This window comes from Tursiops truncatus, chromosome X (assembly GCF_011762595.2).
Source record: "Tursiops truncatus isolate mTurTru1 chromosome X, mTurTru1.mat.Y, whole genome shotgun sequence".
In the NCBI taxonomy this organism is placed as follows: Eukaryota; Metazoa; Chordata; class Mammalia; order Artiodactyla; family Delphinidae; genus Tursiops; species Tursiops truncatus.
The window spans coordinates 15,972,857-15,986,942 of NC_047055.1; the positions used below are offsets into that span (position 1 = coordinate 15,972,857).

At 38.3% G+C, this 14,086-nt stretch overlaps 1 protein-coding gene across 2 annotated transcripts in view; it reads right to left on the reverse strand.

Moving 5' to 3' along the window:
- Positions 1–353: 353 nt before the first annotated feature.
- HPRT1 (hypoxanthine phosphoribosyltransferase 1) overlaps positions 354–14,086 on the reverse strand; it is a 32,145-nt gene continuing 18,412 nt past the window's right edge. The window contains exons 4-10 of one of the 2 annotated variants that reach the window (XR_004524456.2): positions 10,891–10,956; positions 7,560–7,577; positions 5,401–5,483; positions 4,787–4,892; positions 1,809–1,855; positions 1,586–1,662; positions 1,010–1,065 (exon numbers count right to left, since the gene is read on the reverse strand). Coding sequence is in view for 1 of the 2 variants with exons in the window: in XM_019919065.3 (XP_019774624.1) it covers positions 1,018–1,065; positions 1,586–1,662; positions 1,809–1,855; positions 5,401–5,483; positions 7,560–7,577; positions 10,891–10,956 (339 nt within the window). In the remaining variant the exon portion in view is untranslated. Of the gene's footprint in view, positions 1,066–1,585; positions 1,663–1,808; positions 1,856–4,786; positions 4,893–5,400; positions 5,484–7,559; positions 7,578–10,890; positions 10,957–14,086 lie in introns of both variants that reach the window. The other variant, XM_019919065.3, reaches the window with a different exon arrangement.

A 14,086-nucleotide genomic window follows, 5' to 3' on the forward strand; every position in this document is an offset into this window, starting at 1 on the left:
TTAGTCGATAGAGTATTCTCTACCCAAAGAAGGTAACAGTGTATGTCTGAAAAACTGTTGAACTGCAGGTGAGGTTGCAATGGAAGCAATTTAACAGAATTCCAAGAGAGAGCCATGTTATTTTAGCATCAGAAAATGTAATAAACTATATATCATGTGTCTAAAATCTGAGGTCTCTGAAGTAGGTAAGAATCTCACTAGCTCCACCAACCCATTCTACCAGATAATCATTATTTGCTCTGCTTGGTAAAGATTACAATTAAACTAGCTACTGAAATTTAACAGACAAGGAAAAGGCAACCAACAGAAAACTACACTAGGTTAATTTGTAGAGAAATAACAGGTATGCATAGTTTCTTTTAAAGAGACAGCCTTTATTTTAAGGATTTTTACATTGAAGACTTCAAAAAGTGGTAGGTTTTTAGAACGTATTGACCTGTATTTAAAAGGAACTGTTGACAAAGATTCTCCAGAAATAATCTGAACAAGCGGGAAAATACAGTTAATACTACTGAAACCTACTAAAATAACTCCAGGACATATGGTTTATCCGACATAACAATACCTCTAAATGCTGTCACTGATATGAAACTGACTGCTTCTTTTCTAAACACACAGTGGTATAATTAACAATATTCAATCACTTCTGTCCTTTCCTGAATATATAAAAATTAAAATACCAATTAAAAAACTAATATATTCTCCTCTTTCAATGTTTCTTACAGATACAATTTCAATATTTTCATTCATTAGTGGTGTGGTTTAAGAGATTTTTCATTCACAAATCAAACAACAATCCATCCAAAGGGAACTGATACTCTATAGGCTCATAGTGCAAATAAAGAGTTAGGGAATGCAGCAACTGACCTTTCTAAAATACAGAACGGATAAAATTCTTAGAAGATACATGCAATAAGCTCTACTAAGCAGCTGGCCACAGAACTAGAACATCTGATAATTTTCCTGGTGACTTCAAGGGGACTCCAGATGTTTCCAAACTCAACTTGAACTCTCATCTTAGGCTTTGTATTTTGCTTTTCCAGTTTCGCTAATGACACAAACATGCTATAAAATAAAAATCCAGAGATTCACATTAGAAAAGTATACTGTGAAGTGAAAGGCGAGAACAGTACTTGGCATGTCTTCTATGAACAGTATTCTGCTGCAGGGGTTTTTACAAAACAAACGGCCTTCCTCATCTTCCTCACCCGCGTTCACAAACGCGTTCTCGGCACTCCTGCTTCCAGAGGAGGTGGTGGGTATTTGAAGGAGAGTGAATTAAAAGACTTAAACTAGTTCATTTCTCGCTTACTTATGATCACATCTATCATCTGAAATAATAATGGGACAGTTACTGTATATTAAACCTGTTCAACTGTTTAGCCAGCAAGATGTGTTACCCTAGCCTGGCTGGCCAAGTTACAGCTTTAAGGACGTCTGTACTTGACTACAGCTTTATGTGACTAATGGGAACCATCAGTCTGTTCAAATTATGAGGTGCTGGAAAGAGAAAACAATTCTTCCCTCTTATAAATTTTTATATGGGTTCTGAAAAATGAGAATGAGGAAAAGAAGCATTACTTACATTCAAATCCCTGAAGTATTCATTATAGTCAAGGGCATATCCTACAACAAACTTGTCTGGAATTTCAAATCCAACAACTAAAAAGAATCACATCATTTAGATACAGAAAACATCACTTTCAAATCTAATACGTGCAAACATTCTCTAAAGTGACTCTAAACCATTTCATATAAAACTTGTTGGGTTAAAGCTGGTTAAATGATTGACAAAGTATTTCACTTACAGTCTGGTCTATATCCAACACTTCGCGGGGTCCTTTTCACCAGCAAGCTGTTAATTATAAAATGTGACATGTGACACACGGAGACACTGCAGGGCATTACAAAAGAGAATATTCATGGTTTGCAACACGGTTTCATCTGCAGTTTAGAATACTATGGTCAGTTTTAACAAACCCAAAGAAACACTCTGAAATGGAGAGAGCTAAATCACAGGGCTCCCTGGGCAGGGGCAGCAATGAGTTCACACTATAGATGAGGCCCTCGACTGATCTTCACCTGGAACACGATGGACTGTTCTGAGAGCTGCCCCCTGACTACCCACATGCCCATCAAAGGGCAGCTACTTGGGGAGGATGAACGGGTGGGGAATGCCAACGAGCAAAGATGACAAGTAAAGGCTTTCAGTCCAAAATCCCTGGAAAACAATCCCTAAGCCACAAATGGTGTGGGAGAGGTGAGCATCACCTTTCAAGACTTCTAGTAAATAGCTTACAAAGAGGAATGTTAGCTTAAAAAAGAAGTAGCATGCTAAAGGAGCTAGTATTTGTTTTTGAGAGCAGAAACTGCAGGTAGGATGTGTCAACTCTAACGAAAGCTAATTTCATAATCCAAGTGCTGCCTGCTGAAATTTTTCAGCCATTAAAAAACCTGTAATGGTGCTCTGAAAGCCTTTACATATGATAAGGGCAGTCCCAATAAAACAAGATTTCATAACTTCCTAGATAAGTATATTAAAAGGACTGGAAAGGACCTAAAGTGATTCTCAACCTTCGCTGCACATTGGAATCATGTGGGAACATTAAAAAACTATATAAAACTCAGATACCCAGGCCATACCCCTCACCAATTACATCAGAATCGCTGGGGATGGGACACAGATGTAGGTTATGTTTTGCTTTTTAAACTCTCAGATGATACCAATGTGCAGCCAAAGTTGAGAAGCACTGGCCTAAGCCTTATCCTCCAAGGGATCGTAGTCCAGGCAAGTCCCTTGAGATTCTCCTTCCAGTAATTAGAGGACACACTTAGACTCGGGTTCCATTTAGAAAGAAAATAACAAACCAATCACAGCAAAACCCCTTCCATCTACCTGAACTCATTCAGGAACAATCCAAAAAAGGTATCATTAAACTCAGTGCAAGCTGTACTAAGAGTTCAGGGGAACTCGGCACCTCATATTCCTATAGATCTCAATGAATTATTTTGAAATAATTGCAGATTCATAGGAAGTAGCCAAGAAAAAAGCACAGGGAGCGCCTGTGTGCCCTCTCTCCAGTTTCCTCCAGTGAACATGTCACATAACTGTAGTAGATTACCACAACCAGGACATGGACATTGGTGGACTGACCTTATCCAAATTTCATCAGCTTTCTGTGCTCATATTTATATGTGTGTAATTCTACGCAATCGTATCACACGTGTGGATTCGTGTAACCACCACCACAATCAGGATACAGAACTTTCCATCACACATGGCTTTCTCTTGCTACCTCTTTATTTATAGTCACAGCCACCCACCACGCCCTAACCCCTGGCAACCACTAATCTGTTCTCCATTTCTATCATTCTGTCACTTTAAGAAGGTTGTATAGGGGCTTCCCTGGTGGCGCAGTGGTTGAGAGTCTGCCTGTCGATGCAGGGGACATGGGTTCGTGCCCTGGTCCGGGAAGATCCCACATGCCGCAGAGCGGCTGGGCCCGTGAGCCATGGCCGCTGAGCCTGCGCATCTGGAGCCTGTGCTCTGCAACGGGAGAGGCCACAGCGGTGAGAGGCCCGTGCACCGCAAAAAAAAAAAAAAAAAAAAAAAAGGTTGTATAAATGGGATCATACAGTATTTGCCCTTTTGAGATTGGCACAGTTCCGTTGAGTTCCTCCAGGTCGTGTGCATCTGCAGTTTGTTCCTTTTTAGTGCTGAGTAGGATTCCATGGTAGGGTGGACCACAGTTTGTTTAACCAGTCACCCACCAAAGGACATTTTGGCTCTTTCCAGTTTGGGGCTATTGCAAATGAAGCTGCCATGAACATTCACACATGGGTTTTTGAGCGGATGTAAGTTCTCATTTCTCTGGGAGAAATGCCCAGAGTGCAGCTGCTGGAGTTGTATGGCAGTTACAGGTTTAGTTTCTTAAGAAACTGCCAAACTGTTTTCCAAAGTGGCTGCAGCACTTGACATGCCTGTCAGTTAATGGTTTTTTAATTTTTAATTTAACTTTTAAGTTAAAAAGCTTTCTAGTCATTCTTAACCCTGCTTTGTACTTAATCTTTTTAGGTATAAAGCACAGATACACATACATTGCATAAATAGATACACAATATATCTGTGATATTAAATTTAATGGCAAGGAAGAGATTAGGAAAAGAAGGTTGAGAAACAACCCACTTGGGCCACAGCCCCATCACTAATGACCCTCACACCTCCAGCTACAGGAAGTATCTCTCTCATGAGGCAGTCTATCTCAGTTTCACAGCATACTCCAGGAAAGAGGCACACAAGAATACCTGGAGGAGTATATGCCACAGTAGGTTGACATTTAAAACCCTGAAAGCATGTAGAGAAATGAGCAAATGCACTGATTGGTCTGCAGGAAACTGCTTAGTGCCCTAGAATGCATCATTTCTACACTCTCATCATGCCTGTCCCAAATCCATTTAAAGTAAAAACTCACTGATGATACACTGGCACCAGCTATCAGAAAAGCCCCAAAGGACAAACTGCTGACACACGACTCAGTAGAAGGCTTACTCTGATTCAAAGATGTTCGACAAATACTTTGATCCTTTAAAAGGGGTTTATAAAAACCAGTTAATCGTTTAGGAAATAAAAGTTAGATCACTATCTGACCCCTACATAAAATTGCAGATTGGTCAAAAATTAAAAAAAAAAAAGGAAAAAAACCCCCAAAACATCCAGGGACGTCACCTGACAAAAAAAATAGTAAGGCATGAACTCTGAGCCAGGTTGCCTGGGTTCAAATTTTACCTCTATAGTGATCCAGCTCTGTGCCTCTGGATAATTCCCTATGCCTTGGTATCCCCATCTGTGAAGTGGGAATAATAGTCTACCTCTGAGTCGCTGGCGAGTGAAACTATAATTAGGGATAAACACAGGTAGAACTAATAAGCCAAACAGCACAGGTAGGACCAGGAAGTGAGGCTGGCTTAGAAGAAAGGAAGCAGATATTGTACATTTTCAACGTGGCTACAAAACAAGATGCATCACACAGGACCATTACATCACTCAATTCCAGGAGCTCAGGATCTCCAGGGCCCACTCCTTCCTACCACCTCCTAACCCGTCTTTGGGATCCTTGGTCTCAGTTTTGCAAAGAGGCCCCAAATCCTCTGCCATGCTACCCAGGACAACTTTGATATCATTATTAGATTGGGGAAAAACCAAAGAGTAATAACATTGGGCAATAAGGTGACTGCACTGAAAGGCTTTAACACACGACAAATTATTTACAAAGGACACTTACTGAGTCTTACTTGAGATTATATTACTTTTTGGAGATAAGAAAATTTACCCTTACAAAGAAGCAATTAATCTTTTTTCAAATGAAGAAAGTATCCTATGTCAAAATGTTATTTACATACCTTGCAACCTTGACCATCTTTGGATTATGCTGCTTGACCAAGGAAAGCAAGGTCTGCATTGTTTTGCCAGTGTCAATTATATCCTTTAAAAAAAGAAAAGACATTTAAATGGTAAATAAAACTATCGTACCTTTAAATTCAGTCATCATATAAACACAAAAAAAACAAAATCCCATGTATAACTGGAATAATGCCATTTTTTTTTCGGTGCAGGGATTCTCACAATTCATACTGAGATATTCTGGAATCTGTAAGTCATCTGGCTCTCAGCAAGCAGTAGGAATGCCAGTCCTCAGGGCTGGATTTTATAGGCACCAAGAGATCAATGACAGCTAATTTAAGTATATATATGCAAGTATGTACACACATATTTTATTAGAGAGTTGTGGTGCTGCCCTTCATTATAAAAGATATTAGATTTTTTTTTATAAACTCAAGATCAGGATGCTCCAACTCTCGGATGCAGGTGGTTAAGAGACCACACCAAGAAACACTGCTTTATACCATCTTAAAAGTATCCAAAGTATTAAAGTTTTACCATATAGAATTACTTTACATGAAAGTGAATCTTAGCTATTTAGTCAAAAGTAAGACATTATTCAAAACAAACCTATCTCTAATTGGGAAAACATTTCTTAAACCATAACCCTAATGCTCTTCAATGAAAATATTCTCTACAGATGGTATAAAGCAGCGTTCACAAAGTGGGGCTGTAAGTCATCAGAAACATCAGGGCTGGGGATTTGTGAAAAATGCAGATTTCTGGGCTGTGGTAGACAGAATTCTGTTGGCCCCCAGGACTCCTGCCCCCTGGTGTACACACTCAGAATCATCCCCCACTCCCTGAGTGTGAGTGGGACTTGCGAAATGATGGGGTTGTCAGTAGGTTGTGTTACACAAGACAGCTGTAGCAGCCTGGAGAGAGATTCTGCTGGTTTTGAAGAAGTCAGCTGTCATATGAGAGGGCCATGTGCTAGGACATGAGGACAGCCTAGCAAGAAAATGGGGCCCTCAGTCCTGCAACCACAGGAACTCAGTTCTGCCAACAACCTGAATGAATTTGGAAGAGTACCATGAGTCACAGGTGAGATAGGAACCCCAGCCTTGATTCAGCCTGATGAGAGCTGGGGCAGAGGACCCGGCTACCCTGTATTCGAGTCCTGACACCTGAAAACTGAGATAATCAGTGTGTGTTGTTTCAAGCGGCTTAGTCTGTGGTAATTTGTTAGGCGGCATTACTGCAGACAAAATGAAGCAATCTGAAGTGGAATTAGTGAATCTGTATTTTAAAAAAAGCAACCAGTTCCCAGGGATACTCATGTACACAAACCCTGTGAAAAGAGTGTTATTTGTTTATTTTTTAATCTATGAGCTAAAGTTCCTAAAAACCTTGGTAACAACAAAAAATGAATCAGGGGTTACTGTTGCTCTTAAGCCTTACACCATTTTACATAAAAGAGTAAGAACTCATTCTACCGGTGGGAATATAAAGTACTTTGATGAGTAATTTGGCAACAATAGTAAAATTGAAAACGTACAAATTCGAAAACCCAGTCATTCCACTTCTAAGTGCCTGTATCCAGAGGGAACTCACACACATGCACACAGGACAACGCAAAAGGATGCTCTTAGCAGCCCTGTTGTAGTAAGAAAAATTGGAAGCAAACTCCCTATTTGTAGGGCAATAAATAGGTTGATTTGTACACTGAAATGCTATGAAGGATTTTAAGGTCAACTAACTCTATATGTTTCAACATGAATAACCTCAAAACCAATTTTAAGTGAGAATAACAAGCTGCAAGAGAGAATATATACAGTGTAGCACTATATAAATTATCAAAAAATATATTTTGTATATGGTTATATATATGCAATAGAAGCATAAAAAGCATGGATGGGAATGACATGTGTAACTTTAAAAGGAACAAAAAAATTTCAAGCCAAAAAGAGAGGGGTAAGAAATATGCCAAAATGTTTCCACTATCCGGTAAAAGTAAATTACTAAATATTTCTTAGAAAAAAAACAATCTCACTCCCTTATAACACAAGCCCACCATTAAAACTGATGAAAAGGAATTTCTTTCCCTGGGTTACCTTTAGGACTGTGCATACCAAGTTAGAAAATCATAAACACTATATTAAAAGTATGTAAAACTTACTTCAACAATCAAGACATTCTGGAAGAAAAAGAGAAATGAAAATCAGTACAATGAATCAGACAGTGTTTCCAATTATAATTCAAGTCACATCATAACAAACTCTAAGGATTTATCCAATTCTTGCTTTAAGCTACTTTACTATATCGAACTCTGATTTAAACAAATGGGCCATCTGTTGGGATTTGGAACTCTTTAATATAAAATTTTCACTGCAATGGAATTTTAAAAAATAAAATTTGACCCATATGTTCATTTTTTAAGAGTTTTCATTACTTAAACGGAGGTCTAATCTTGGGCAAGTCACGAAATTTCTCTGGGCCTCAGTTTCCCATGTGGAAAATGAGGGACTTCAACTAATATGTGTATTCCAACTCTAACATTCAAAACTATAATTTGTACAATAACTCCAAAATCATGCATTTAACTTACCATATGGAATCCAATTCAAAATGCATTTTCTCAGTAGGTTGAAATTCATCTGCATTTTCTGGATGTGTTCATATTCTTGGACTAAACTAAAAGATACCAATGCTTCCTCCCACCATAAACCCTTACCCCAATTTCTACCTCTCAGAATTTTATAGCTGTTAGAACGCTTAGAGAAAATACCATCTAACAATTACCTCCGAGGTAGAGAAGAGTCCTATATCTATTCCTGGGAATGAGGCAGCATTTCACATACTGGTTATAATCATTGTCACAAGAAGATTCATGTTATATTGCTTATTTGTAGTTCTCATTTCTCTATCACATACCTACAAGCATCAGAATTTTAATGTTCTATATACTCTTCTAAGTCAGTGGTTATCAAGGTAGGGCACACAAGATCCACTGGGTTGAAAGAAAAGAACTTTTTTTAAACCTCACCTTATGTAATCTATAATTTTATAACTGCATGCATTTTATAATGTACATTATATTACTACCATAGTTCATATGCAATTTACTCCTTTCCTCATATCACAACTAATTTCTCTCTTTTCAAAAGATATTGTAACCTAAATCTTTAGGAAAATTGAATATACAGTTGATGCTTGAACAACAAGGGGACTAGGGACACTGACCCTCCACACAGTTGAAAATCCACATATAACTTTACAGTCAGCCCTCCATATCCACAGTTCCTCCGTATTCACAGATACAACCAGCCACAGATCGTGTAGTAAGGATTTATTGAAAAAAATTTGGATATAAGTGGACCCACATAGGTCAAACCCATGTTGTTCAAGGGCCAACTGTAATCAATTAATGGACCAAATAATTGTTTCACCACCTACCATGTGGTTCTTTCTCAGCATTTTCTCTAACCCAGCTAGCACATCTGAAGGACATTTTCCCATCAGTGACTTTGGCTCACTGATGCAGCAATTTGCACCATGGGATGGAATTATAGTTTGAAAAGAGCACTGAATTATGAGACAAAGAAACTGGATTCTAGTCTTGCCTATAATACTAAGTAGCTGCAAAACCTTGTCTAAATCATAATCAAAGACTTTTACTACTATGAGGCTGAGAGATTAAATATTTGCCACACAAAATTATAGTATCCAGAGTATGATGTCATTAATGTTTAAAAAATAAAAGAATGAGAATTGCTACCATTACCGAGAGCTTATTTTACATCAAATAGCTACATCCTTACTTAATAAATGAAAAATATGAGGTTCAGAGGTCAAATGACTTGCCTAAAGTCATAAAAATAGTCAAGTGGTAGAGAATAGATTTGAAGAGGGGTTTTTCAGGGTCCAAAGCCCATATTCTCAACCATAACTGGAAAAAAGGGGAAAACTATTCATATATATATGTATCTGCACACACACAGTATCCGCCAGAGATAAACTGAAATAGAACGTCTAAATAATCCATAATCTCACCACCAAGAAACAACTTCACCCAACTTCTGCATCTTGTTTTTTTCCCACAATAAATGTGCTTACTGTGACTATCATGAAAAGAAAGTTATTTTAGAAGCAGAGACCTTTTAAGATCACAGAGCTATGTAGTGGGACAGAGCCATTAGGTGGGAAAGGCAAGGTCAAATGGAATCACAGAGAGCTTTGAAGGCTAGGTCCCTTCCAGCACTAAAAACTGATTATAGGAGTAAGGGCTTCAAATGACTTCTAAATATGGGCAAAGCACGCTGAAAGGGAAGGAGAATAGGTCTGGCAGGAAGGGAAAAGAGTCAACAGATTATAATTTCTCCTTTGAAGTTTTCAAAAGATGTTGAGGAAGACAACATTAGTTTGGCACGACCCTGATATGGGACCATAGAATTTGACACAAGTGTTGCATGTTAAAGTCGCCTTACAGATACTCAGTGAAGTAAGCTATAAACATTAAAATCTAAAAACCAGAGGAAGAAAAGAGCTTTGGAGCCAGATAGACCTGCATTTAAATTCAAGCTCTACCACTTAACTGGCAGTGTGACTTTGGACAAGTCTTTCAACCTTGCTGAGTCTTAGTCTCCTGATCTGTAAAATGGGGATGATAATATCTACCTCAAGAGGATTCTTGTGAAGCTTTTATGAGATTATGCCTTTATATCTGGCACTGTGTCTATAAGCAAAACAGTAACTGGCAGCTGCAAAAAAAAAGCATTCCATCATTTATCATTGGTTACTCAAAAATCATTTCAGTGTATCTGAAGAATAATATTGTAAATATTCAGGTATTTTAATAGCTCTATTATCTCAGCGAAATGTCTATGCTGGAAGAATTTTGATGTATTTTAAACTCTTTTTTGGGATTCCTTAAAATAACAGTATGTTATAACATACTAAGTGTTCTAACTACCAGAAACTGTTTTAAGAGCTCTACATGCATTATATCACTCAATCCTCTTAACTCACTGAGATGACTGCCAGTAGCATCATATGGGAGACGAGAGGTTAAATAACCTGCCCAAGATCACATAGCTACGAGGTACTGAGCCAGGCTTTGAATCAAAGCTCTCCAGCTCTAGAACCCACACTTTCAGTCACTACATTATACTGTTTCTCTATCTTTTAAGAAACTATGTGCTGTCTATTTTTAAAAAGAAGACTGTCTTTTCCCCCATATATTCCTTTGAAGGATCCCAAATTAGATTCCCAGAGAAGCATACCAGCAGTACTTGGCAACACAGACTTGACGTTTAATGTTGGATTTTGCTGCCTCTTTGCTATATGACCTAGAGAAAGATATCTAACTTAGGTTGTTTCCAAGGGTTAAATAACCCTTGTTTGAGTGCATAAATAACTATCTAAACTGCCTCTTGGTGATGGATTGAAAGCACAGTGTTACTAATTGACTTGGTATGGAATGTTTTTTTCTTCCCCTTCAAGATACATACCTTTCCAGTTAAAGTTGAGAGATCATCTCCACCAATTACTTTTATGTCACCTGTTGACTGGTCATTCTAGTTAAAAAAAAAAAAGATAAATATATATGTATATCTTTCCACGTATACACACACATTTCAAATTATCAAACGCGAACTAGAAGATTTAAGAAGTTAGCTATCTAATGTCATAGCATTATGATAGTCTAAATGATACAAACTGTAAGAATTATGTCTCTAGAAATGAATGACTAGGTAACTTTCAACTAGAGATTAGTAAAAATTAAGAAGTTCTAATTGGTCATTACTGATTTGATGCTTCTAAGAGTCCTAAAAATGGGGTACACCCATTTTTGAGTGGGCAGTATTACAGAGGCCACCCATCTTCAGTCTCAGTAATTTCTGAACCACGAAAGAAGTTATTAGCATGACAGGTGTCTGGTTCTGGCCCTGGACCATTCCCATGAGTCAATCAAGTTGTAGGGTCTCGTCTATATCACACTTGACTCCAAAGATATTTCCCTCAAAAGTCTAGCTCAGGCCCAGGTCATCTTCAGCACAGTCTGGGAAATCGGGTCTGATCAGTAGTCCTTTAAAGCATACCTCTTAGGCTCCCAGTTTTATGCTATCACAGAATCTAGTAGAAACCCTTAAAAGAGTTTCAAAAGGGAATGCTCCACACCCACTGTAGTTGGTGGTGATAATGATCATAATTTGCTGTGCTGGATTCAAGACAGAAAACTGGAGTGAAAGAGCAGGTGAATGAAACAGCTTAGACTTGCCCTACCAGAGAGCAAACCATACCAAAGCTGTGGCAATTACAATGGTGCTGTACCAGCACAGTAACAGACAAAGAGATCAAGGAACAGAATAGAGCCCAGAAACAGACCCAGAAATATATGAGGATTTAGTATATGATAAAGATGGTATTTCAAGTCAGTAGGAAAAAGATGAATTATTCAATAAATGGTGTTTCATCAACTAGTAATCCATTTGGGAAAAAAATAAAGTATGATCCCTACCTCACAGCATACACAAAAATAAATTCCAGATGGATTAAAATCTAAACGTAAAAAATAAAGCCATAAGCAAACCAGAAGAAAACGTAGAATATTTTCACATTCTCAGAAAGGTAAAAACTTAGGCATGACATGAACCTAAACTGAAAGAAAAGATCTGTAACGAGTATTTCTAGTATACATTGGGCTCCAACAATAAGAATCCAATAGAGAAATGGAGAATGAACACGAGTAGGTAATTCACAGAAAAGAATGTCATAACATATAAAATGATATCTGAGAAACAAATAAACAACATGATTCTACTGTTCACTCATTCACACTGGCAAAACTTAAGTCTGATGATATATATTTTGGCAAGAGTGACAGGAAACAAGCACCCTTGTTGGTGGTGAGAGTATAAATCAGTACACTGTCCTTTGAAAAATATATAGCCATACCTATTAAAATTGTAAACACGCATGCCATTTGCCCCAGCAATCCCACTTCCAGGAATCAAAGCTACAAAAACACAAGTGTGCAAAGGTACATACAAGGATGTTCACTGTATCAACTGTTATAAAAAACAAAAATTGGAGACAACCAGCATGTTTATTAACAGGGAGCTATTTAAATTAAGTTCATCCACACAATGTAATACTGTGGAGCTATTAAAAAGAATCTGATAGGGCTTCCCTGATGGCGCAGTGGTTGGGAGTCCGCCTGCCGATGCAGGGGACGTGGGTTCGTGCCCCACTCTGGGAGGATCCTGCGTGCGGTGGAGCGGCTGGGCCCGTGAGCCGTGGCCGCTAAGCCTGCGTGTCCGGAGCCTGTGCTCCGCGGCGGGAGGCGCCACGGCAATGAGAGGCCCGCGTATCACAAAAAAAAAAAAAAAAAAAAAAAAAAAAAGAATCTGATAATCTATACACACTGACATGAACAATGGTAACTAAAAACACCAAGTTACAGAGCAATGTGTTGCCTACGGAACCATTTCTGTTCAGCATTTTTAAAAAGTTTCTAACTGCAATTACCTCTGAGTAGTGAGAAGGGATAAGAAGACTTTCTACTTTTATATATAGGCATACCTCAGATATTTCGGGTTTGGTTGCAGATCATCACAATAAAGTGAGTGTCACAATACAGCAAGTCACAGGAATTTTTTGGTTTCCCAGTGGACATAAAAGTTATGTTTGCACTGTACTGTAGTCTATTAAGTGTGCAACAGCATTATGTCTAAAAAAACAATGTACAATACCTTAATTTAAAAATACTTTATTGCTAAAAAATGCTATTGTTTATATGTGTAATCTAAAAAAATGGTTCAAACAAACCTACTTACAAAACAGAAATAGAGTTACAGATGTAGAAAACAAACATGGTTACCAGGGGGAAAGGGGCGGGGATAAATTGGGAGATTGGGATTGACATACACACACTACTATATATAAAATAGATAACTAATAAGGACCTACTGTATGGCACAAAGAACTCTACTCAATATTCTGTAATAGCCTATATGGGAAAAGAATCTAAAAAAGAGTGGATATATGTATATGTAGGACTGATTCTCTTTGCTGTACAGCAAAAACTAACGCAACATTGTAAATCAACTATACTCCAATAAAAATTAATTTAAAAATAAAATAAAATAGTCAAATACTGTGGAGGATGCAGAGACGTCAAATACTGTGGAGGATGCAGAGAAACTGGATCACTTATACTTTGTTTATGTGAATGTAGAATGGTACAGCCACTCTGGAAAACATTTCAGCAGTTTCTTTAAAAATAAAACATGAAACTATGGTAAAACCCCACCCCACCCCAAATAAATAAATAAATAGATAAAAAATTAAAATGCTAACCATCGGGCTTCCCTGGTGGCGCAGTGGTTGAGAGTCCGCCTGCCGATGCAGGGGACACGGGTTCGTGCCCCGGTCCGGGAAGATCCCACATGCCGCGGAGCTGTTGGGCCCGTAAGCCATGGCCGCTGAGCCTGTGCACCCGGCGCCTGTGCTCCGCAACGGGACAGGCCACAACAGTGAGAGGCCCGCGTACCGCAAAAACAAAAAAAACCAAAAAACAAAAAAAATGCTAACCATCATGTGAGCCTTCAGTGAGTCTTAATCTTTTTGTAATGGTAACATCAAAGATCACTAATCACAGATCACCATAACAAATATAATAATAATGAAAAAGTTTGACCTATT